The sequence below is a fragment of the Panthera onca genome, chromosome B4 (assembly GCF_046562875.1).
Source record: "Panthera onca isolate mPanOnc1 chromosome B4, mPanOnc1 haplotype 2, whole genome shotgun sequence".
Lineage (NCBI taxonomy): Eukaryota > Metazoa > Chordata > Mammalia > Carnivora > Felidae > Panthera > Panthera onca.
In genome coordinates this window covers 15,893,302-15,917,513 of record NC_138345.1, presented here as the reverse complement: position 1 = coordinate 15,917,513, position 24,212 = coordinate 15,893,302, and the positions used below count along the sequence as shown (strand labels likewise).

At 39.6% G+C, this 24,212-nt stretch overlaps 1 protein-coding gene across 1 annotated transcript in view; it reads left to right on the top strand.

Moving 5' to 3' along the window:
- ST8SIA6 (ST8 alpha-N-acetyl-neuraminide alpha-2,8-sialyltransferase 6) overlaps nucleotides 1–8,029 on the top strand; it is a 151,415-nt gene extending 143,386 nt beyond the window's left edge. Inside the window, exons 6-8 of the mRNA XM_060659739.2 lie at nucleotides 686–798; nucleotides 4,239–4,331; nucleotides 5,992–8,029. Of these exons, the coding sequence (XP_060515722.2) occupies nucleotides 686–798; nucleotides 4,239–4,331; nucleotides 5,992–6,466 (681 nt within the window). The 3' untranslated portion in view covers nucleotides 6,467–8,029. The remainder of the gene's footprint in view (nucleotides 1–685; nucleotides 799–4,238; nucleotides 4,332–5,991) is intronic.
- Nucleotides 8,030–24,212: the final 16,183 nt, after the last annotated feature.

Sequence of the window (24,212 nt, the reverse complement as noted above, 5' to 3'; positions counted from 1 at the left end):
GGAAGTCAGGTTTCCGACTGGGAAGGATATGGTAAAAGGGGGATGTCCTTTGGAGTCGGCAAGTCCGGTCCTTGGAGGAAATGTAAAAGATTCAGGCCTTGGAAATTAATTTGAAAGATGTCAGCACAGAGTCAGTAGGGCCTCCCTAAGGAACCGCGGCTGGTCATTTGCGGAGAGATGGCAGGCATCAATCTTATGTCAGCACTGAGCCTGAAGGTCTAGCTATTTAAGAAGCACGGGAAACTTCCGCTAAATTAGCTATTAATTTTATGCCCGAGAATAGAGGATTTAATGATACTTTCTAATTGCTTTATTTCCTCCATTTTGCTGAAAATGTTCCTGTTTGTTGGAAAGGCCCAATGTGGGATTTTGCCATTCTAATGTTATTTACTTAATTACGTGGTGTAAAATACACTAACTTATATTTTATGAGCAAATGTATTGTATTTTCTATTACTACATTATATGGTATTCGATACACTGTCTATTCCTCTCAAGAGAAATGAGAGGTATAGTATAAGTTTACAGCATATTTTATTATAAGTCATAGTTGATCAGCATTGCTACTTCTGCTTTTTTTCCTCGCTTTTTTTCTTTCCTTAGCATGTCTAAATATTAAGCTGCTGGAATTAAGCGGTGATGGTTATGGTTCTGAAACTAAAGATATTTCACTTTCTCCTGATAGTCTCAGCCTTTTATGGAGCACCCTTATAATCGGTGTGCCGTGGTTGGAAACGGGGGGATTCTGAATAAGTCTCTTTGTGGAGCCGAAATAGACAAATCCGACTTCGTTTTTAGGTAAGACCTGTCAAATTGGTTCCTTTGAAACCAAAGATCAGTTGGATATTTTAAAAGGATAGTGTAAAGGTACTCCGTGTAAATTTTGACCTTTGAGCTGTGTTGCTTAAGTCTACAAATGACGTAGATGGCCTTTCCTGAAGTGCAAAATGGATCACGGGTTCCTCAGCATGTTAATACCAGAAGGATAAAACGGTGCTGTGGCCCCTTTGCAGAAACTCAGCTTGAGATCCTGGTGAAAAAGGATCTTCACTGCAGGACTTCTCAGAGCCTTCAGTGTCGTAAGGATGCCATGGCTCCCTGAGAAGGACTCTGGAGAACAATATTTCCCAGGTACACCTGAAAAAAAAAAGATTATACACACACACACACACACACACACACACACGTATATATACATATATATTCATACATATATATATACACACACAGATACACAGATATAATTATGGCTTATATATATTTAAAAAAATATTTTTTAACAGAGCATTTCGAGAGTTTTGTTCTCAGATAAAATTTAAGAAAATGCTGACCTGCACCCTATTGCCATGCTACATCATTGTTTATTTAGTTCTCTGGCTTGAAATTAAAAAAAAAAAACAAAAAACAAGAAATTGTGGGGCTTCTAGATTCTGGTCTTTTTAAGTGTTGGTGTCTCAATACCTGCTAGCTTGCAAAAACAGACGCAAAAGTGGTTTCTCTGTGTGCCTGTGCTAACAAGCCAAGCTACAGAGTTTCTGCGCTTTCAGAATTCGATGGAAAGGTGATTCATCCCTGTGACGATGGATTTCAATTGAAATGCACCTTTTTAAAAAGTAAGCCGAAATCTGTTTCTTCCTATTGCCGAGGTACTGATTTCATACATCAGAGGACATCCTTTCATCTTTATCGATGTCAGGCTGCCCTTTTTAGCAACTGAAAAGGAAGATTTTCAGTCGGTAGCTCCCCACCCCCAACCCACTGCCTCACTTTAATCTCATTTAAAGTTTTTATGCTGAAGGTAATGACAGACCAATAGATTTGACACTCCAGCAGGTCACTGAGTGTGCTCCTCACGATTAATGTTAAAATGACCAATACCTGAAGGATTTAGCCAATTTGAAAAAGCCATAATAAAGATACATAATTCTTCTTGTGCTAGACTTTGTATAGACTTAAAATTCCCAAAACATCTGTGGGGATGTTTATGCCTAATGTTCACTTTACCTTATAGCAGATACAGGAAATACAGATTTAGACTTAAAAATACAAGCAGGGGCACCTGGGTGGCTCAGTGGCTTGGGCATCTGACTTCGGCTCAGGTCATGATCTCACAGTCTGTGAGTTCGAGCCCCGCGTCGGGCTCTGTGCTGACAGCTCAGAGCCTGGAGCCTGCCTCGGATTCTGTGTCTCCCTCTCTCTCTGCTCCTCCCCCGCTCATGCTCTGTCTCTCTCTGTCTCAAAAATAAATAAAAACATTAAAAACAAATACAAACAAAGAACTCAACAACTTCTTAATTTATAACTCTATAGCTGCTTCGGATCCTGTGTCTCCCACTTTCTCTCTTCCCCTCCCCTGTTTGCTCTCTGTCTCTCTCTCGCTCTCAAAAATAAATAAACATCAAAAAAATTATAACTCTACAGTAGGTGTGTACATTTCTAGAGTCTGCATTTGCCGAGGCTCAGATATGTTGCTGATGCTGAGTTCCCTGTGAAGTTAGCCTCCCAGACTGAAAGGCTAAGTGAGGGTTTCAATGTCGTCAGAGTCATTAAAATTTATTTAAATTTGAAGCCTGACCAGATTTTGGCAATAAGTGTCCAGAGTTTTATAAAAACAACCTGGAAACTGCTTATTATTCATTTCTTCCTTTCAAGAGACTGGGAGCTCCCAGTTAAGTATGTAAGAAACAAAAAGAGGAGTGATGAATGGTTTTACCAACTACTACTGTATATGTAGTTTGCCTTGGAGTTTCCTATGACACTATATTGGAAATCACCTTTGGTTTTCAAAAGAGTATGAGACTGTTTTAGAAAGTAGATTTGTGGGGCGCCTGGGTGGCTCAGTCGGTTGAGTGTCCAACTTCCGCTCAGGTCATGACCTCACAGCTCGGGAGTTCAAGCCCTGCATTGGGCTCTGTGCTGACAGCTCAGAGCCTGGAGCCTGCTTTGGAGTCTGTGTCTCCCTCTCTCTCTGCCCGTCCCCTGCTCATGCTCTGTCTCTCTCTCTCTATCAAAAATAAATAAAACATTAAAAAAATATTTTTTTTAAAGAAAGTAGATTTGTTACTACAGGATGCCCATTAATGAGGGCATTTCTGTGGACTATTATCTGTGATTAATATTTATTTTTCCCAAGGTGCCATATTTAATTATTTTCTGGTATATCTTTTTTATTTTTTTTATCAATGAGAGATGCACATGGTTCATTTGATTTTATGTTTCACAGAGTGTGGAATACTATTTCAACCTCAGTCACTGCAGAACACATGAACTTTAAACAGCTTTCCTTAGGAAGCACTCAAATATGCTTCCTTTGTATGTATAGCTTTAAAGAAATGGTCTACTTGAAATTCTATAAGCAATACTTGGGGAGTCATAACCAACCGTCTCTTTTTTGTGAAAGGAATATAATTACTCAAAATTACAATTCTTAATTTGTTTTGAGTACTAAAGACAAATTAGTACTCAAAAGAGGAAGAGAACATTTAGATGAAAACATCATTATAGGAACATTAGGGTTTTATTTATTAACAGCATAATTTGGTACAAGAAAAACTATCCATATGGGAATCAGGAGATTTTGATTTTTTTTAATACAGTGTTTGCTTCTGGCAGACTGTAACCTTAGTCCCAATGCCTCAATTTTTTTAAATCTGTAAATTGGCGATCATACCACAATGGGAATATAATCGATAGAAATAATAATTTTAATACAGGATTATGAACTCTTCAGAAGCTTGGCAAGGTAATTGTCATTTCTCATTTGATAGGTATAAGGGTCTTAATATTGAAAACATTTATCAAGTTTGTATATTTCATACACTGTTGAAATGCCAGTTAAGAGTTCAGTACGAGGGTGCCTGGGCGGCTCGGTGGGTACTTCTGCTCAGGTCATAATCTCATGGTTCATGAGTTCAAGCCCTACATCAGGCTCTGAGCTGAGCTGTGCTGACAGCTCAGAGCCTGGAGCCTGCTTTGGATTCTGTGTCTCTGTCTCTCTCTGCCCCTCCCCTGCTCGTAGTCTGTCTCTCTCTCAAAAATAAATAAGCATTAAAAATATTTTTTTAATTAAAAAGAAAGAGTTCAGTACTTATTAAACAGTTTTAAATGGAAATCGGACCAATTCAGAACCCCTTGATAGCAACAGTTTTCTCCAGTAAAGTGACAGTGATCATATGTGTACATGTGCTTTTTTTATAAGTGGTATTTTGAAAACACTTTTTTTTTTTTTCAAATTTCAGGTGTAACCTCCCCCCAATTACAGGAAATGTTAGTAAAGACGTTGGCAGTAAAACCAATGTTGTGACTGTAAACCCCAGTATCATAAAACTAAAGTAAGTATCTCCAAGTTACACAACTGTTTGAGAACATTCGTTTCATTGTCGAACACATTTCTTAGTTGCTGAAAAACACTAATCTTGTTGCTGAAACTGACTTGCAATATGGCTGGAATGACTTTTGGGGAAAAGATAGAAGAATATATTCATAATTTTTTACTTTTTCTCAAGGTTATACCTCATAAGAGGTATGACCAATTGTACTTTTTTTTTTAAAGGAAATCATTTTATTTTATTTTAAAGATGTTATTTTATTTTTTAAGTAATTTCTACACTCAGTGTGGTGCTTGAACTTACAACCCCCAAGATCAAGAGTCACATGCTCGACTGACTGAGGCAGCCGGGTGCCCTGACCAATTGTACTTCTAATGTCATAAGCTGAACATTACTAATCAAATGCAAACTCATTTATCTCTTTGTCTTTTGTAACAATAGTAAAGTTACTTTTGAGAATTTTCTTTCAGAGTTTTAGCATTACTCTTGAGAGCAGTTTCTTGATAAAGAGTTTAGAAAGTTCAGAGAGTGAGCCTTGGGAGAACCTGGCCTCCCCCCCCCCCCCCCAAAAAAAAAAAAAACAGTTTTTACTTCAAATAGTTTATTAGCAAAAAATAATTCCTTTATTTCATTTTTTGCAGCATAACTACTACAAAATGTTGCTGGTTGATAAAAACCCCATACATAGTTTTGCTCCATTGCTTTCGTCAAAATTGACCAATAATCATTATTAATAAAATACACAGTAGAAATATATATTCAGAGAGTTCTAGTATACCTTAAAATAATATAAAATATTGTACCTGTATCCCAAAAGTTTATTTTCTAAACACAATCACACAGATTAGTATATTTACTAAGGTATTCTTTAAATCACACATACAGAGCTGTCACGATACATGGGATAAATTTGACGTGTGGTGTGTGTGTATGGATATAGATATTTTAAGTTCTTCAGAGGAAACTTGTTATGATCACACGCACAGAAAGATACACAAATAACAGCTGTACAGCTCAGTGACTTTTTTTTAATGTGTAGACATTTTAAGAGTGTACTGTTTGAGAAAACATCAATCATTATTAATTTAGAAGTATTCGTGTATCAAAAAGCAACCTTAGAGAAAGAAATTACTGAGTTGGAAACTAAAATAACGTAAGAAATGTGTGGTCCAGTGGGGATATAGCCCGGTAAGAAGATATAAATGGGGGGCACTTAGGTGGCTCAGTTGGTTAAGCATCTGACTCCAGCTCAGGTCATGATCTCACGGTCTGTGGGTTCAAGCCCCACTTCAGGCTCTGTGCTGACAGCTCAGAGCCTGGAACCTGCTTCCGATTCTGTGTCTCCCTCTCTCTGTGCCCCTTCCCCGCTCACGCTCTGTTTCTCTCTGTCTCTCAAAAATAAATAAGCATTAAAAAAAAAAAAGAAAGAAAATATAAATGAAGGCTTACAGATACCTCAAAAGAGCATTGAAGACCTACCCCTTGATATTTATAGGATGCTTCCTTGTACTTGAGTCCATTGTTTGTCTCTTAAAAGTGGTTCAGTTGCTTGGCCAGTGGTCAATTCAGCCTTATGTAACCCAAACTGCTACTTTGATCATAATGATGATGGTGGTGGTTTTTTGTTTTTGTTTTTGTTTTTGTTTTTGTTTTAATCTGGCAGGTATGGGAACTTAAAGAAAAAGAAAGAAATATTTCTGGAGGACATTGCAACCTACGGAGACGCATTCCTTCTTCTGCCGGCGTTTTCTTTCAGGGCCAACACCATTGCCTCTTTTAAAGTGTATAACACGCTCAAAGAGGCTCACGCAAGACAAAAGGTTCTCTTTTTCCATCCCAAGTACCTGAGAAATCTCGCCCTCTTCTGGAGAACTGAAGGTGTGACAGAGTTTCGCCTGTCCTCTGGCCTGATGATCACAAGTGTGGCCGTGGAACTGTGTGAGCACGTGAAGCTGTATGGCTTTTGGCCCTTCTCTAGAACGGTAAAAGACACACCCGTCAGCCATCACTACTACGACAACAACCTCCCTAAACGCGGTTTCCATGAGATGCCCAAAGAATATAGACAAATTCTCCAACTTCACCTGAAGGGAATCCTCAAACTGCAATTTAGCAAATGTGAAATAGCCCAAGCATAGTATCTTAAGGTGGGGGTGGTTTTGATACAACGCGGTGGGTGAGTGACAGTGTTTCCCCACAGGAAAAGCCGTGGCTGTAGGGAGAAGAGAAAGAGCCCTGAAACCTGGTTTGATCAGAGCTCCCCGCTAAGCTTGTGTCCTCAGCAGCTCATGAACTTGTTCGGATTTGCAGTTTCCCTCCCTGTGAAATGGGGACCGTGATAATCTAACTCGCTTCAGGCAAACGTGGTAATCTATGAAAACTCTTGGCAAAGGATTTGGCCTGATGAGGTAGGGACTCCCCGAATTTTTCCTTGTTGGTATCTATCGTAGCCGTTTCCACTCTCACCAGACCGATAATAAAAGGCGGGTGGTCTTGAGGACCCTTCCTGGAGAGAACAGCTGTGAAATGCCAGCGTTCGCTGGGGCTCTTTCCTCAGCACGCCTCTCTATTATGGGTCATATCCTTCTCGTCCTTCTTCCTGTCTTCGAAGAGTGCATATAAGGACTTACAGCAAACCCTTGATTCTTCAGGAATCAAATCCTTCTCTTTGGGTGATAATGTGCCTGCTTCTGATTACCTTCACGAATTGTGTCGTTAGCTGCAACGGTGTGTTGGTTGGACTTAGGCCAATGTTTTTCCTCCTTTGTCTACATTTTGAAGTCACTCTTTATAATTTATATTAACTTCCTGACTTTACTCTTAAGCATTTTCCTTTTCCACTGAGAACCTATTTCAAGAGCATGAGGAGTTACAGCTATGAATGAAGTACTGTGAGGAAACAGAGGTAGGAATAAATAAATCTATTTCGGTGGAATCTGTTTCAGAGAAGAGGTCATTTCTGAGTGAAGCCCTGAAAATGAGTAAGGTGTTTACAAATGAAGAAGATTCCAGGTAGAGGGAATGTGATGGGGAAAAAAGCTGTCCCCTTGATTCTGATTCACGCAAATGAGGATATTTGAAGGTAAATCATGGTCTTTGCCCCAAAAACTATCACTTGAAGGGAGGTTATAGTGCATGGGAATGATGGCTTGGGCCCGCCTCTGTGAAATGGCAGTAATCGTGACCTGATTGATTTCATAGGCAAGCTGTAAGGATTAAAATACACAAAAATTTAATTCTCACAAGGAAAGGTGTGTATTCACATGAGAAGTAAGACTAATAATTCAAACATCAAATAAAGCTTCAGTGATATCAAATATTGCCATTTTTATACCAGTCCCTTACATGACGACGATACCTGTTAACATAGGTCATCCCTGCATTGGCTGCATAAGTTATTTGACTGAACTGAGTAGCTGTGTTTATACTTTCCCCCGCTTGTCTTGCTTGTCTTTGTACCATTGCAAGGAGGGCAGAAATAGGAGTGGAGCAGACTGGCCGCATGCTGAATTAATTACAAATACAATTCTGAATTCTTAACCGTAGCCAGACTGCTGTTTTACTAAAGGTTCCCTTTTAAGAACACTCTGCTGTCAGCTGCTTATTTTGGTAAAGTACCTCTTCCATTTCATTGTGGTTGACATTGTTTTATGCCATTCTTTGTTCACATTTTATTTGTTCTTCTGTAGCAGATGAAACCTGTTGGCTCCATAAATTGCTTAAAACTTCATATATAAATATTGTCTAAAAGGAGCATGCTTTTAGTTACATGAAGTCTAATTTATTCATCTTTTCGTTTTGCAGTGATGAAGGAGTAGATATTCAGAAGTTATTTTAGTAAAAATTATATATGATTAAGGGCAGAGGTTACTTACGTTTTCCCCCATATAACTTACTGTTTCACCTGAGGAAATCTTCTCTAGAATATCAAAGTAGAATCTTCAGTGTCACTGATAACAAATTTCAGAAGTATTTGAAATGGTACGTGTTGGATCGCAGACTTCTCTGGAACTTCCCAGGTGTAATCCAAAACTGGCCCCTGTCCACAGAACACAGGGAGAGACCAAACAAAGAGGCAGGCCACTTCAGATTGGTAGGTGGCCCTTTAAATAAGCAAGGGACCTTGCATATGGGATTGTCTTGGGTGTCCACAAGGCTAGTAGGCCTCCACATCTGTCTGCTAAACTTAAAAGTTTAGGTAGAGGCCTTAACTGGGGTCAGACGTGTAAATTGTCCACTTGGTCTCAACACCACATCACTGTCTCAGGGCTGTGTCCTTGGGGAAGCTTCTGGGAGCAGGGAAGGCAAATAGAATGCACATGCCAGGGACAGGGGAGGGAATAAGGAGCCTCCAGTTTCTGGGGTCCCGCTCATGGGTCAACTGGCAATCGTATCCTCTTGATGACCTCCCCCAACACTGTGAGATCAAGAAGCCGCATCCTAAGGATACCAACATTCTAGCAAAAGTTCAGTAGGAAAAAAAAACAAGTTGTGGAGACAATTGTAGACCTTTCTACATGAACATAACTGAAGTTGGTTTTCTTTTTAACATTTATATTAATATTTGTATTGGCATCCTAAAAGCATGTTGAAATTTTGCAACAATCCTGGCTAGGTTAGGGTCGCATTAACCAAAAGTCTTTGATCAAAAAGAATATGCGTTTTCTTTGTTTCTCTTTCCCAAGTTGGTCTATAACTTGTGAAATCAATGGGAGGCCTCACTCACATCACAACATTTCCTCTTTGGTGGAGGACAACCTACCACATGTCCCATTATGATGTGCCAATAATGCCCTTTTGTGCCAAAATAGAATTTTTTAACTTTCTAAAATACAATAAAACATAAGTTTTGGGGCACCCTGGGTGGCTCAGTCGGTTGAGTGACCGACTTCGGCTCAGGTCATGATCTCACAGTTCGTGAGTTCGAGCCCCACGTCGGGCTCTGTGCTGACAGCTCAGAGCCTGGAGCTGGCTTCGGATTCTGTGTCTCCCTCTCTCTCTGCCCCTAACCTACTCGAATTCTGTCTCTGTCTCTCTCAAGAATAAATAAACATTAAAAAAAGTTTTAAAAAAAGGAAAAAAACCCATAAATTTTGATGATACAATATATCAGCTATGTGAACTGTAAATCATAAGTCACAGTTCTTTTTGTTCTATAATGGCAAATTATTACAAGTTTTTATACCAAGATCAAAACAAAGAAAACTGTGAACTCCATCTTATAGATTAACCACCAAGTCTGACTGTGACACTCTCAGGAATCTACGGGCATAATGAGCATTGGTTAAATATTGATGGATTTGATCTTCTGCTCTTAAACTTGAAGTGCATCCGTGAGCATTGAAAATAGAAAGTCTGATTACTGGTACTAGAAAGTACCAAACTTTAGTCAGGACTCCTGTTCGTAATACCACATGTCACTAGTTTCTAGGGGAAATACTAGCTTGCTTGATTCTGTTTTTTACTTGTTCAGCGCCGCTGGACAATGTAACCAAATAGGAAGATTCTAAAATAATTTTCATCTAAATCTGAGGGTAAGGCAGATTATATAGTTAAACATATAGTCCATAGTGCTGTATGGTCCCTTGAAAGGACTCCGTGAACGACTGCATAGAGTTAAACATTACACAATATAATGGTCCTTGAAGTCTCGGATTTTTTTTTTCTCCTAACAAAAGAGAAAGGCAAATAGATCATGACTCTCATGAAAGAAGATTTTCTTCTGCATGTAAATATGTGGGCTCTCAGCCAGGTAATCAGCCAAGGACTTTCTTTTTTTCTTTTGAGGACTTTGTATGTATAGAATACTGAATTAAGCCATAAATCAGACCTGTTTGAGGCTAGGTTTTTTTTCTTGCTTACAAAAAATGTACCAGCTCAATACTATATCATGTCATGTACCTTAAATCATTCCATGAATTTCAGGAAGCTTTAGGAAAATTGGAAAATCTTGTAGATAACAGATCTGCTCCCATCCTAAATAGCTACCTGAGAAGTATAGTTAAGATGCAATGAGTAGTATATTTATGACATGCAAAACATTTTATTTATGTAATGTGACGTGCAAACACATTGTTATGCTAGTAAACACAAGAAATCTCAGAGATTCTCATGAAATATCCGAAGCCCTTGACCTAATAAGACTATTTCTTACTTTTACTGTTTTATTTTAAAAAATGTTTTTGGGGGCACCTGGGTGGCTCAGTCAGTTAAGCATCTGACTTCAGCTCAGGTCATGATCTTCCAGTCCATGGGTTCAAGCCCCATGCCAGGCTCTGAGCTGTAAGCACCAGCTGTCAGCGGGAGCCTGCTTCGGATTCTGTGTCTCCCACTCTCTCTGCCCCTTCCCCACTTGTGCTCTGTCTCTCAAAAATAAGTAAACATTAAAAATTTTTTTAAATGTTTAATATTCCGTTTATTTTTGAGAGAGAGAGCACGAGTGGGGAAGGGACAGAGAGAGTGGCGGACAGAAGTTCTGAAGCGGGCTGTGCACTGAAAGTAGCAAGCCCGATGCAGGGCTCGAACTCACAAACTGTGAGATCATGAGCTGAGCTGAAGTCACTCAACCAACTGAGCCACCCAGGTGCCCTTCTTACTTTATCTTTGATTAAAAACAATCCTCCGGATAAGTTAAAGGCTTCCTATTTGCATATGGCTTCGAGAAGCCTGACCCCATAGTAAAAGTCACCATTACTTTTCCAGAAGATGGATGGACAGGGATATTTCTCATGCCTGTATCTTCTCTGGGTCATCACTCTTCCAGGAGCACTCTTCTTTTTATCAGGAAAATGTGGGCGATACATGATAAAGATACACTGCTTACATAATGGAGAAAAGACATTATTTTCACATATTTTTTCTGTTCCTCTTCCTTCTCCTTCAAGGACACCAGTTAACACATACATTACGCTCCTTGAAATTTGTTCTCTAGCTCACTGACTCTCTGTTCATTCTTCCTTTTTTTAATAATTTTTTTTTGGGGGGGGGTCTTTCATTTTGATAGTTCCTATTCCTGTATCTTCAACTTGACTAATGTTTCCTTCTCCAGTGTCTAATCTGGCATCAATCCCATCCAGTATGTTTTTCATTTCAAACATTGATAGATGTTCAATTTGTGCCTTTTTATAGCTTCCATGTCTTTATTTAACAGGCTTGTTCATTCCTCTACCTTTTTTAAAAATTCTTCTGCATTCTTGAACATATGGAATATACTTATAACCCTTTCAGTGTCCTTATTAATTCCATCATTGGTGTAATTCCTGGATCTGTTTCCACTGATAGATTTTTCTCCTCACTATAAGTTGTATTTTCCCGCTTCTTTGAAAGTCTGGAATTTTTTTTATTGAATGCCGGATGTTGTGAATTTTACTTTGGTGGGTGTTGAATATTTTGATGTTTCTATAAATATGTTGAGATTTTTTCTGGGGGGAAATTCAGTTACTTGTAAACAGTTTGTTCCTTTTCGAGGCTTACTTTTAGACTTCGTTAAAAACCATAGAAGTGCTAGGGTGCCTGGTGGCTCAGTCGGTTAAGTGTCCAACTCTTGGTTTTGGCTCAGGTCAGATCTCACAGTTGGTGAGTTCAAGCCCCCTGTGGGGCTCTGTGTTGATGGTGCAGAGCCTGCTTGAGATTCTCTCCCTCTCCTTCTCTCTCTTTCTCTGCCCCTCCCCCACTCGCTCAATGTCTCTCTTTCAAGTTTTTCTCATACTGAGATGATACCCTTATGAGTACCCTACCCAGTACCCCCATGAATTACAAGATTTTCATTTCTTTCTGGGAACAGCGTGAATTATTCTGTCCTTTTAACTTTTAGGACTTGTTTCTTCTCCTTTTGGGTGATTCTTTTCCAGATTTAGGTAGTTTCCTCCCTCACATGTGCTGGTCTGTAATCACTGAAGGCTAGAGAACCCTGTGCAGAGATTTTTCTCTGTGAAGCCCTCTCCACTCTGGATTTACCTTGGCACACCCTGACTCCTACTCACAGAGACCACCAGACTCTGCCCGAGTGTCCCCTCCCTGTGCTGTGGCCTGGTAACCATCTAGGCAGTAAGCTAGGGCCACTGTGGGACTCTGCTAACCTGGAGTCTTTTTCTCAAGGATTACTTTCCTGAGTTGCCTAATGTTCAATATCTGAAGAACATTGTTTCATATATCTTGTCTGTTATTTTTTAATTGTTTCAGATAGCAGGTTAAATCTAGTCCCTGCCTCTCTGTCTTATCCAGGAGAAATTCCCATATGATTTTATATTTGTAGTGCTTGTCACCTGTCTTTTCTTGGGGTTGCTGGAAATAGCATCTAGAAATTTCCTTGGCCCATCTGAAATTTGAGCCTGTTTTTGTTTTGTTTTGTTTTGTTTTTTAACCCCAGGTTCTATACTAGAACCTGAAAATTTGAGTCTGTTTTTTTTTTTTCTTAAACCCCAGGTTCTATGCTAGACTACCAGAAGTCATTGGGATTCCATGGGGCTCACTTTATTATAAGAATATAGTAAAAATATTTTATTAAGGGCTTCCTATATACTCAGCACCTGTACATTATTTTATCTTTTTTAAGCCTAAGTCTATGAGGTAGATCTTATTATCTCCGTTTTTTATTTCTCATATGTGAGAAAACCAGCTAAGAGAGGATAAGAAACTTGCCCAAGGTTGCATAGCATGCAAGTGTCAGAGACCAGTTTCAAATTCAGGTTATATGCCTAAAGCTGGTGTGCTTAATATTTTATTCTCTCTTTAGTTTCAGTGTTGTTCATGTTGCTTTGTTTAAAAAATAACATTATCCAAAATTTTTAATTTTGGAATTACATCCTCATCATATTGGGTTTTTTTTTTCTTTAGTTGTCATGTTCTTCTTGCTCAGTCCCAAATTTTAACTTTTCTAAATTAAGGAATGATGATTCAAGCTTACACAATACGTTCCTATATATCCTACTGTATTCATTCTAAAGTTTAATTAATTTTGTAAGTTTCCAATATGTTGCATTCTCCTGAGTTCTTTTTGAAATAAGCATTTAATGGGATAGATTAATTTCTTTTCTCAGCCTGGTTCTATTTTATTTGCTTTAAGGTGTGTGTGTGTGTGTGTGTGTGTGTGTGTGTGTATGTGTGTGATAGCCAATAAAATACCAACACATTATTCCATTCTTTGCCTTTTGAGGGCCTCAAAGAGATTTGAGATCCTTGCTTCAGCTATTACAGTGTATTCTTTGGAGGCTAATATTACCAGTCTCCTCTGATATGGAAATGTGAGCAATCAGAAATCAAGGCTATTAAAAATTTGCTAAAGATCATGGTTAGCCAAGGTGACCAGGCAAGTGGCAAACTCAAATCTGACTCCATTTACTGGAAGTTTGTATTAATGTGCCAAGCACTGTGTGTAATACTTTACATGTATTATCATGAATTCTTGCAAGATTGCGATGTAGCTGTCAGTCTGCTTTTCACAGATGAGAAAAGGACTCAGGAGGATCAGAGTACCTCCAGCTGAAAATATCAGAAAGCTCCATCAAACTGGCTTCAGTCATGTAGAATTCTTGGCCACAAATCTAGATGTCCAAAACAGGGCAAGCTGAGAACTTTTGTTCTGGCTTCATTTCCCTGCAAGAGTGATAGTTAGGCTTAACTCTGTGTGTTGACTTCATCCTAAGACTCATTGTTGAACAAACGCAGCACATGCAGGCCTCATAAATGTACACCTGAACATATCCAGAGATGAGGAGAGAGTCATTTCTTGACACTGTCCCAAAAGAAGGAGAAAGAACTTTCCCCATGGTCCCATCAAACCTTTCCTTGTTTCTCATTGGCTCACGTTGGTCACATGCACATTCCTAAACCAGTCATTGGCAAAGGGAATAAAGGGAATATGGAGCCAACTTTTACAAGTAATCCTACCCCTGGGATAAGATAGGGGATACACAAGGGGAACAAGTGTGTACCTAAACAAATGTAGGGTTCTGTTGAGAAGGAGGAAGGGAAAAACAGATGTTGGATGGATATCTAACCATCGCTGCTACAAGTGGTGTTCCTTGTGTCATTCACCAACTGAGTGATTGATCTCAAGTTTGAATCCAACTAGTTCTGACTCCAAATTTCGTGGTCTTTCTTGCAAGCCCTGAAGCTTGTTAGTATACTATCCTGTTGATCATGGAGAAGATACGCGATGTGGCTTTCAATTTTTTTTCCATAAAATTAGTTATTAGACATTGAATGCATTAACTCCAGAAGCAATTCTTATATAAATAATACCTTTTACATTTTCATTTGGGGCACAGATCCTTCTGTGGTATTAATCAGAATGTAATATGTAGGATCCCATACTCTTATTTGCTTTATTTGTAAGACACTGCCTTGATTAATTTTCATCAAATATGTGAAATGAAATGTTTGCTCACGTGTGAAGTTTTAGAAATAAGCTATTAAGACTTTGCCCTAACAGTAGACTTTCTGAGCTCACTGATCTTTAAGTCAATACAGTGATATCGCAACAACTTTGTCTTAAGTACCCAATGCTGTTGGCTTCCCAGAATGGTACCCTTCTCATTAGGTATTTATCCAAGTTGCTCTTCTGAGACTCATGAAATTCCCTATATATTAGCTGCACCATGGTAGTTGTAGTCATAGAGGAATGGTTGGTCCTCTAGTAGCAAACATCTCTTGAAGAGAATGCTTCCTTCCACTTTCCATCAGTAAAAGGCAGTAGTCTATGGAACGTTTATGTCCTGGTTTACTCTCATAGACCTGGTTTATCCCCTTTTATTCTCCAAGGTGTCCAGGTCGAACATGTGTGGTCCCCCAGGTTCTTCGAAATGAGAATTTCATAAACAGGACCCAGAGGGGCTGTGCCGTATAACTCAGCCAAAAGCTTAAAGTTAGGGCTTTAAATACTCTTAACCAGAAATGTAGTATTTCCACCGCCCTTGAGACTCGAGAACAGCCATAGTTGGTCTCACTGCAGATCAGGTTTTTAAGAATTGGCTTGGATTTTCAACGTATTTTTTGTGTCCATGGTGAACGGACTTTGTCTTCTGCGTGTGCAGCCTTCTAGAAAAGACACAAATTAGAAGGCTGTATGGTCAGCTCCATTTCTCCCCTAGTTCATTCCATTACCAGCTTTCTTTTGGGGCTATGAATATATTTCATCTCCTTTTCTTATGCTAAGAAATGTGGATGGAAGTACTCGCCCCACAGAATATCTTCATAAAGTAATATGTTCAGTATTCTAAAGGCAAAAGCAACCTCTCATTTTCACTGGTGTAACATATGTAACTATCGTCAGTGTGTCAAAATATTTCTAAGTGGAATTAAAGTTAGACATTGAAGTTGCTAGAGTGATTGTAGCTCTCGTGAGGATCAGAAAAATAGTCCATTGTGTGAAAAATAGCCTTGATCCTAATTGGAACACTGGTATCCTCTTAAGAGGAGGTGTTGATATTTATTTTTTTTGTTGATAAAATATTTCTTCTGCCGCCGTGACACATTGATAACAGCAAATGACTTCATTGTCTCTAAATGACAAAAATAATGATTAACATTTCGAGTGCATTTAGAAATACTTAAGGAAACATTTGTTTCCTGTTTTTTCTCTCTTTTCTGTTTTTAGAGAAACTGCTGAAATTTCCACACTGTTTCTGAACCAAGTTTAACTTCAGACAAATTCCCGATCCAGTCAGGTTCACCTAATAACTATCTTTGGATACATACACTTGTTTTATCATTAAACAGAGCGCTTCAGTAATAGCCTGCTTTACAATATTTGCATTTACAAAACCTGAATATCACTAAGCACTGATGGTCATTTAATAAAGATAATATCAGCATATTTTATTATCAGAGTGGACATCACATGAGTACTAGGCTGTTTCTAATTGGCCAAAACCAAAATGCACAATCAAGTATAAGAAGAAATTTTTCAGATTTGTGATGATCTATCACTAAATTTTTTGAGTTATGGCTTATTTCATTGACTTCCTTGAGGTTGTCACCAGTATTTTTTTTTGTAATATTTATTTATTTTGAGAGAGAAAGAGAGCAGGGGAGGGGCAGAGAGAGAGAATCCCAAGCAGGCTCCGTGCTGTCAGCACAGAGCCCGATGTGGGGCTCAATCTCATGACCATGAGATTATGACCTGAGCCAAAACCAAGTTGGACTCTTAACCGACTGAGCCAGCCAGGTGCCCTGAGGTTGTCACCAGTATTATTTCAAAACAGTAAGGTACTTGAACCAGATGATACATCTGAGAAATGGAAGATGGGGGGAAATGTATTTTTTTTATTTTTAATGTTTATTTATTTTTGAGTGAGAGAGAGACAGTGTACAAGCTGTGGAGGGCCAGAGAGAGACGGAGACACAGAATCAAAGCAGGCTCCAGGCTCTGAGCTGTCAGCACAGAATCCAGCGTGGGGCTCGAACTCATGAACTGCGATATCAGGACCTGAGCCAAAGTCAAATGCTTAACCAACTGAGCCACCCAAGTGCCCAGAAAATGCATCTTTAAAAAAAAAAAAAACTTTTATTTTTAATTTTTCAAACTTACAGAAAATTACCAAGAATTGTATGATGAGCACCTCATCTATGCCTACATGTGGAATCAACTATTGATTTGAGGGTACAGTGAAGATACCATGATCCTTTACCCTAAATCAGCATGTACTGTCCAAGAACAAGGTTATTCTCTTACATAAGCACAATGTGATTAGTCATGGATTTCAGGAAGCATATTTTCTTCTCAACGGATCTGCTAGATTGTTTCCCTAATCTAGGTGAAGAGCATGCCCGTTAGTTACGTAGCTAACCCTGGAGTCAGCGCATCGATTTTGTTCCTGAGAATACCGTTTTCTAGTTTTTGCAGTACTTGGGCGTATGTGTAGTCAGCCAGCAAGTGCTATTTTGAGTTGTCGGTAAATGCAGTCTGAAAACTGTTCACAAAATTCTCATTATTATCACTCATTTTGAGCCAGCTTTTTAACAGCCTCTATGGCCTCTGGATACAAATTAGGAAACCAAGTAGTAGGAAATGGCAGTCAGCGGGTTTCCTCTCCCACAGTATATTATTCAGTGAAGTTACTGCAGTGACTCAAACAAAACAGAATCCTTGGGTCTTCAAAAGTCTCTGATTTCCATATGCTCTAAGAAAACCTTAAGGTAGTTTCTCCTATCACAAGCTTTCTGAGGGTTATGACTAAAGACTGGAATTTTTATGGTTTCCCCCATCTTCACTCCCCAGACTTCCAACAGAATGTTGAAACTCCTTTAAAAAAATTTTTTAAGTGTATTTGTTTATTTTTGAGAGAGGGAGAGAAGCAGAGAGAAAGGGAGAGAGAGAATCCCCAGCAGGCTCTTTAACTGTCAGCACGGACCCTGATGCGGGCCTCGATCCCATGAACCATGAGATCCTGACCTGAGCTGAAATCAAGAGTCGGACCATTAACCAACTGAGCCACCCAGACACCTCAAGACTACTATAAATATGTCCTTGAGCAGGGAACTCTGAAGTCTCCTGTGGCATGTTTTCCCTTCCTCTTCATGACATGTGTTGGAACCAATGAATTCCGACCTTCATGACTTCATAAAAACTTCCTGAGTTGAGCCACGCACCTGCTAGCATTTTGTCAACCCTCAACATTGGCACCTTTGCAAGGTGAGATAAAAAAAAAAAAAAAACCGGGGCGCCTGGGTGGCACAGTTGGTTAAGCGTCCGACTTCAGCCAGGTCACGATCTCGCGGTCCGTGAGTTTGAGCCCCGCGTCGGGCTCTGGGCTGATGGCTCGGAGCCTGGAGCCTGTTTCCGATTCTGTGTCTCCCTCTCTCTCTGCCCCTCCCCCGTTCATGCTCTGTCTCTCTCTGTCCCAAAAATAAATAAAAAAACGTTGAAAAAAAAAATTAAAAAAAAAAAAAAAAAAAACCCGTCCCATTATTCCATCCCAAGTGGCGAGCTTGACTTTTAATTCAGGATCCTCAGTAGATACACAGGAAAAGTGTATGTATCGTATAATAGTGGACACTTTGAGGTAGGACTTGTCAATCTCTGAGACATACGAGATAGCAAAGCACTTTCGTTTAATAATAAGAAATGGCATTTCTGACACTAAACACAGCCTCTGTCTTGCCTCAGACACTTCATATAATAGGTTCCTGAGTAGACAGTGATATTCTAGTGTTGTTTTTCATATATCTAAGATCTCAAAGCTTAAAGCTGTCTTATCCTTTAAATTTCCAAAGTTTTCTCTCTGCATCAGAGCCACCAAATTTATGAGTATGACTCCCTCCCTCTGCTTAACCATCTGCCAGGTCTCAGAAAAGGCATCCGGGACGTATGTCCTTTGGGGTTTCTTGTCTTCATCTCGAAAGTTCTTTACTTTATTCCAAAAAATCAACAAACCAGTGGAAAATATTTGTCCAAGATAAGAACAAACAAACAAACAAACAAACCAGAAAAAGGACACTCTAGAAGCAATACACCTCTTGAAATAATTTTAAATATGGCTCATTATTTCTTCAAGTTGCCTTAAAAACTTTGCGAAGTACGTGACTCTAAACTGTAACTAAATATTTTTTTTTCTTCAACATTAAATAATCTTCGAGTTTGAATTGGTCCAAACTTGGGGAAATGAACAATTGGGTGGAACTCTCTAAGAGGACACATTGTTTTTTTTACTGTTAAAATTGTCTTCATATGAGATATGTGATGTTGTTTTTTGCCAGCATACCACACATAGTTCAACTCCTGGGATTTCATGATAAGGAAATTCTTTTACAAAGCTGCCTTTGATTGTCAAATAACATTTTCCTCCATTTCCTTGCAGCTTGATTGCTGAAATGTGTTGAGGTTTTGATTCTCAAATGTGACTGGTAGAAAACCAACTTTAAAAATCTAGCATTCAGGTTTATTTGAAAACTAATGTTCCTTTCATCAATTCCCCCAAAAACCGATAGAATGTCTATTATGTGCTTATTTCTAGAGATAAGAAATATGGGACAGTTGACTCCTAAGGAATTTAGATTCCAGGGAGAGAACTAGCATGTTAGAGACCTATAATAGAGCGCAGTGATATGATCAGAGAGAAATGCCCAGAAAGCTGGAGGAACACAGAAGAGGTGCCCTAAGTTGTCCTGGTTGCTGGTTAGTAGACGGCTTCACCATTCATTGATGAGCAGCTGCCCAGGAACAGGCAAGGGTTAACTTTCGCCAAACTTAATTTCATTGCTTTAATACTTATTAGCAGCACAGGTGTTATCTGTCTTTTCAAAATGAATTCATTTTAATCCTACTCCTAAAGCAAAGCGAGCCTCTGGTATAAATTTCATCTTCTTTCATTGTTGTTTTTTCCTCCTCTTTATGACCCTCAGTTTCCTCCTCTGTAATGTGAGAATAATAAAAGTCAAGACTGCTGCATATGGCACCGGAGGCCGTCCACAACTCCAAGAGGCACCATTTACATAGACCAGTATACGAGTGGCGCCCCCTGGAGTTGTCCGGCCATTATTGTCGGTACCTGCCCACAGGGCCATGGGGAAGTTTGAAGATCCCTTTAAGTGGTGCAGCCATTGCTGTTAGGATGGATGGCGAGGATGAGGGTGATGATTATCTCATATAAAGTCCTTTTTTTTAGTGTTTATTTTTAGAGAGAGAGCAGGGGAGAGGCAGAGAGACAGGGAGAGAAAGAATCCCAGGCAGGCTATGTCTGCACTGTCAGGGCAGAGCCTGACGCGGGACTCAGATTCACAAACCGAGATCATGGCCTGAGCCGAAGTTCAAGAATCTGACGCTTAACCGACTGAGCCACCCAGGCGCCCCTCATCTAAATTCTTTTTGTATCTTTTCAACGTGTCCCCAAGAAAATCCTAGGGGCTAATGATAATGCAAATGTAACTTCTAATGAAATAAAGTCAGTGTTATATATTTAAAGAGACTTCCCTGCTATTTACACTGCAGTTAATCAACGTTGTAAAGTATCTTACGCTTTTTTTTTCGAGTGTATAAATGATTGTCTTTTTTTTATTCCCGAATAGACGGATTTTAGTTGGTACCGTGTTTCTACATCATTTTTTGTTACAATTTAGTGGACTCTATAATAGTAGCTTCCCATAGGTTTTAGAAATGTATAATTGAATTATTATTTTTCAAAGTAAAGTAATAGTAGCCAGCTTCAAAGATATACTTGAATGGCTAGATTTTTAAAATACTGATATTTGAAAAAGGCAAAATTAATGCATTCGTACTTGCTTATGAAGTATAAATCTAACATTAAGATAATTCAGTGACTGCTTCATGCTTAGATCCTTGAAGAGCTGTAAAGGTCCATTTGGTTCATTATTGATCACTTCCTTGGAACTCTGTACCTATTATTGATATTTTAGTATTTACATTTCAGAATAATAAAGACGTGCTGTCCATGCTTCTGTGCTTTCCTTAATGTCAATCCTAAACCAGAGCCTTTGTCTAATAAACGTCTCCAGATAATTAATTTCGTGGACTGTTGCCGGGTAGGAAACACTCACCTCTCTCGCCGCACGCATTTCAGGAAATTCTGAAACGTGGCACATTTACTTTTATCAGGAAATTTTATCAGAACGTTAAAGGAATTGGAGATAATGGAAGTGTGGTGTGGGGGGGAGGCCAGTAAGCGTGGCCAACAAACCTCAAAACGTAGAGCGTTTCAAACGGTGTCGACGTTTCTTTCTAAGTTTTCTAAATTCAAGAGGAGTTTCTGATTGGGAATCCGCCTCCAAGCGGTCATTCTAAGGATTCGACATGTTGCATTTTGTGTTCTGCTGTCTGTGACTGGCGACTTCTAAAACGTGTCCGTTTACCTCTGTCCGACAGAAAGAGAGCAGACACAGAGGAGTGCGGATCTGGGTGCTTTTTCTGGGCCAGGTGTGCGTGGTGCCTCACACTTGTACTCACAGGTCATTGGCAGAGTCCCATCACAGGTCCTACCGCAGAGAAGGGTAAGAAACATGGTCTCCGTGGAGAGGGAGGAAAGGAAACAGGTTTGGGTGAACCGCTGGAAATCTCTAGAAATCAGACCTCTCTTTTACACACTTTCTCCACACATGGAACATACTCTCTTCCCACAGGAGGACCGCCCAGGAACTCATCCAGTTACCAAATGGAGCTCGGAGACCGGAGTTTCCGGGTGATGAGCAGTCTCCTCCATAAGGCCCAGGTGTGGCTCTTAGCATTTTGGGGATCTATGAATTAAAAGGAGCGTTATCTGCACCCCCTCACTCTCAATGTCAGAATAAACATAATAAAAATCTCTGAAAGAGAGAAAAGAAGAATGAGACACACACAACAGTCAGTGTTCCAAAGCAGTGGTGAAATCCTACTGGGATTGTTGTACAGGCAGACATTGAGGTCCTCTTCTTGGAAAGACATCCGTAATGCTCCATGTTGAAGAATTCTCCTGTTAATGACTCCTAACCCAGCCTTCCAGGAGGTTTTTCCTTCCCTAATTTCCTTCCTTCCACAATTTTATTTTATACACACACACACACACACACACACAAATATATACACACACATCATTTATAAATACATAAGTATTTATATAAATACATACTATTGTTTATAAAGATATTATTTATATATTATATATAATGAAATAGATATTTTTATATATATAAATAAAATTTGGCAGAGGTGACGTTGCAAGCAAGTAGGAAAGCTGACCAAATACCAGTGAAGCTCGAGCTTGAAGGCAAGAATTTGGGAAACACATTAGGAATGTTAGTTGTTATCACTTCTATATAGGAAGGTATCACAAGAAAGAGTTGAGCTCAGGCAAGAATTGGCTGGTTTGAGACAGAAATGGAAGGGAATAGAGTGAGATCATAAATCTGGTGACTTGAAAGGTGGGAAAGCCCCTCCTTCGGGCCCTAGGCTCTGAAAGAGATAACACCAAAAAAAATGTTTCTTCTAAGACCGCCACTGGCCAAACATGATGATGTTTTCACTTTTATTTATTTTTAGATGTTTATTTTTCTAAGCTTGTTTATTTTGAGAGAGAAATAGCAGGAGGACAGAAAGAGAGAGAATCCCAAGCAGGCGCCATGCTGTCAGCATGGAGCTTGACTGGGGGCTCGAACTCACGAACCTGTGAGATCATGACCGGAGCCGAAGTCGGATGCTTAACTGACTGAGCCGCCCAGGCGCCCCCAAACATTATGGTTTTAAGGTATTAGATGCTGCTGCTAGTTTTTTAAAACACTTTTAGCACTCATAAATACAGCTTGTAATTTCCAGTTTACTTAACGATTGTATAAATAGAATAAGCATGTAATGAAACCTAATGTAATCTTCATTAGTTGATATTCAGTGCCCTTATAATAATCTGAATCCAATATGTGATGATGATATATGATCTTCATCTACAAATAATATACATGCATGTGCATGCACAGCACGTGCACATTCACAAGCGATCAAACACACGTACACCCAAGTAAGAGCCCTGTGGCCCATTAGCAGGGCCAGTGAGAAAGAGTACAGAAACTTCCTATCTGGTTACTAGGAAAGTATGTTAGCATAAATTATAACAATTATGTTTTCCACCAACTTAGTGTTTTCCCCCATTAACATACTTTAAAGTCTATCTCTGATATTTGCCTTCATGCTAAGTGTGTTCTCATTTTACTCATAGGAGAAGTGATTTCCTAATAATAGCTCCCATTTACTGAATGTAATTGAGCTAACATTTTAAATTTTTTAAATGTATTTTAAATTGATTTTTTTTAATGTGTATTTTTGAGAGAGAGAGAGAGAGACAGAGCACGAGCAGGGGAGGGGCAGAGAGAGAGGGAGACACAGAATCCAAAGCAGGCTCCAGGCTCTGAGCTGTCATCGGAGAGCCTGATGCGGGGCTCGAACCCACGAACCGTGAGATCATGATCTGAGCCAAAGTTGGAAGGCTCAATCGACTGAGCCACCCAGGTGCCCCTATTTTTTATTTTAGACAGAGAGAGCATGAGCAGAGGAGAGAGGCAGAGGGAGAGAAAGAGAAAATCTTAAGCAGGCTCCACACTCTGAGTAGAGCCTGATCTAGGGCTTGATCTCAGGACTGGGGACATCATGACCTGAGTTGAAATCCAGTCACAGGGTTAACTGACTGAGCCACCCAGGCACCCTGAGCTAACATTTTACTTCTATCGTATTTAACATTCACAGTTGCCCTTTTCCACAAGTACAATTATTTCTATAGCCGGCATGGTTATTTTGATTTCTAGTTGCAGGAAGTTCACCGCGTAAAACAAAAAAAGGAAATTTACTAAAATTTACTATGTCACTCAAGTGCGATTTGGCCTCACATGTGAGCTCAGCCAAGAGCTACGTCTGGTCCTAGTGTCCTTTCTCTTTGCTGTCTTTCTCTGGCTCTCCTTACACACACTACCTTCCCTTCTGCCATTCTCCGGTTCCAGCCCACAAGCAGAGACAATGTCTACGACTGCATCACGGTGATAACTTTCAGGGAAGAAATATGAAGGTCCCGGTTTGGGTCAAGCGTCCATTCCAGGTGACAGCACAAAACACGGCCACTTCCGCCCGCCCGAGTCCGAGGAGGGGACCACTCCGAGAAAGGGTCTGTTGTGGGCTCGCCAAAAGCCCTAAAAGAGTATATACCTCAACGGCCTTGCCAAAAATAAGGAAACACATCGAGAAGATGAATGATTTAGCCAAACTGTTTATAAGAGGAGACGCCAGCCGGATTTCAACACGGGTCTGTGTGCCTCCAAAGCCCATAATGTTGAATTTTGCTGCTCAGGTTACAGTGGAGAGTATGAATCAGCAGTTGTTTGAAAGACTGTCTTCTGCTCTCATTACCTGGGTTCAGGTGTGTATAAATCCTAAATGAACAGATAAGCCCTTACTGTCATAATCATTGTCATAAT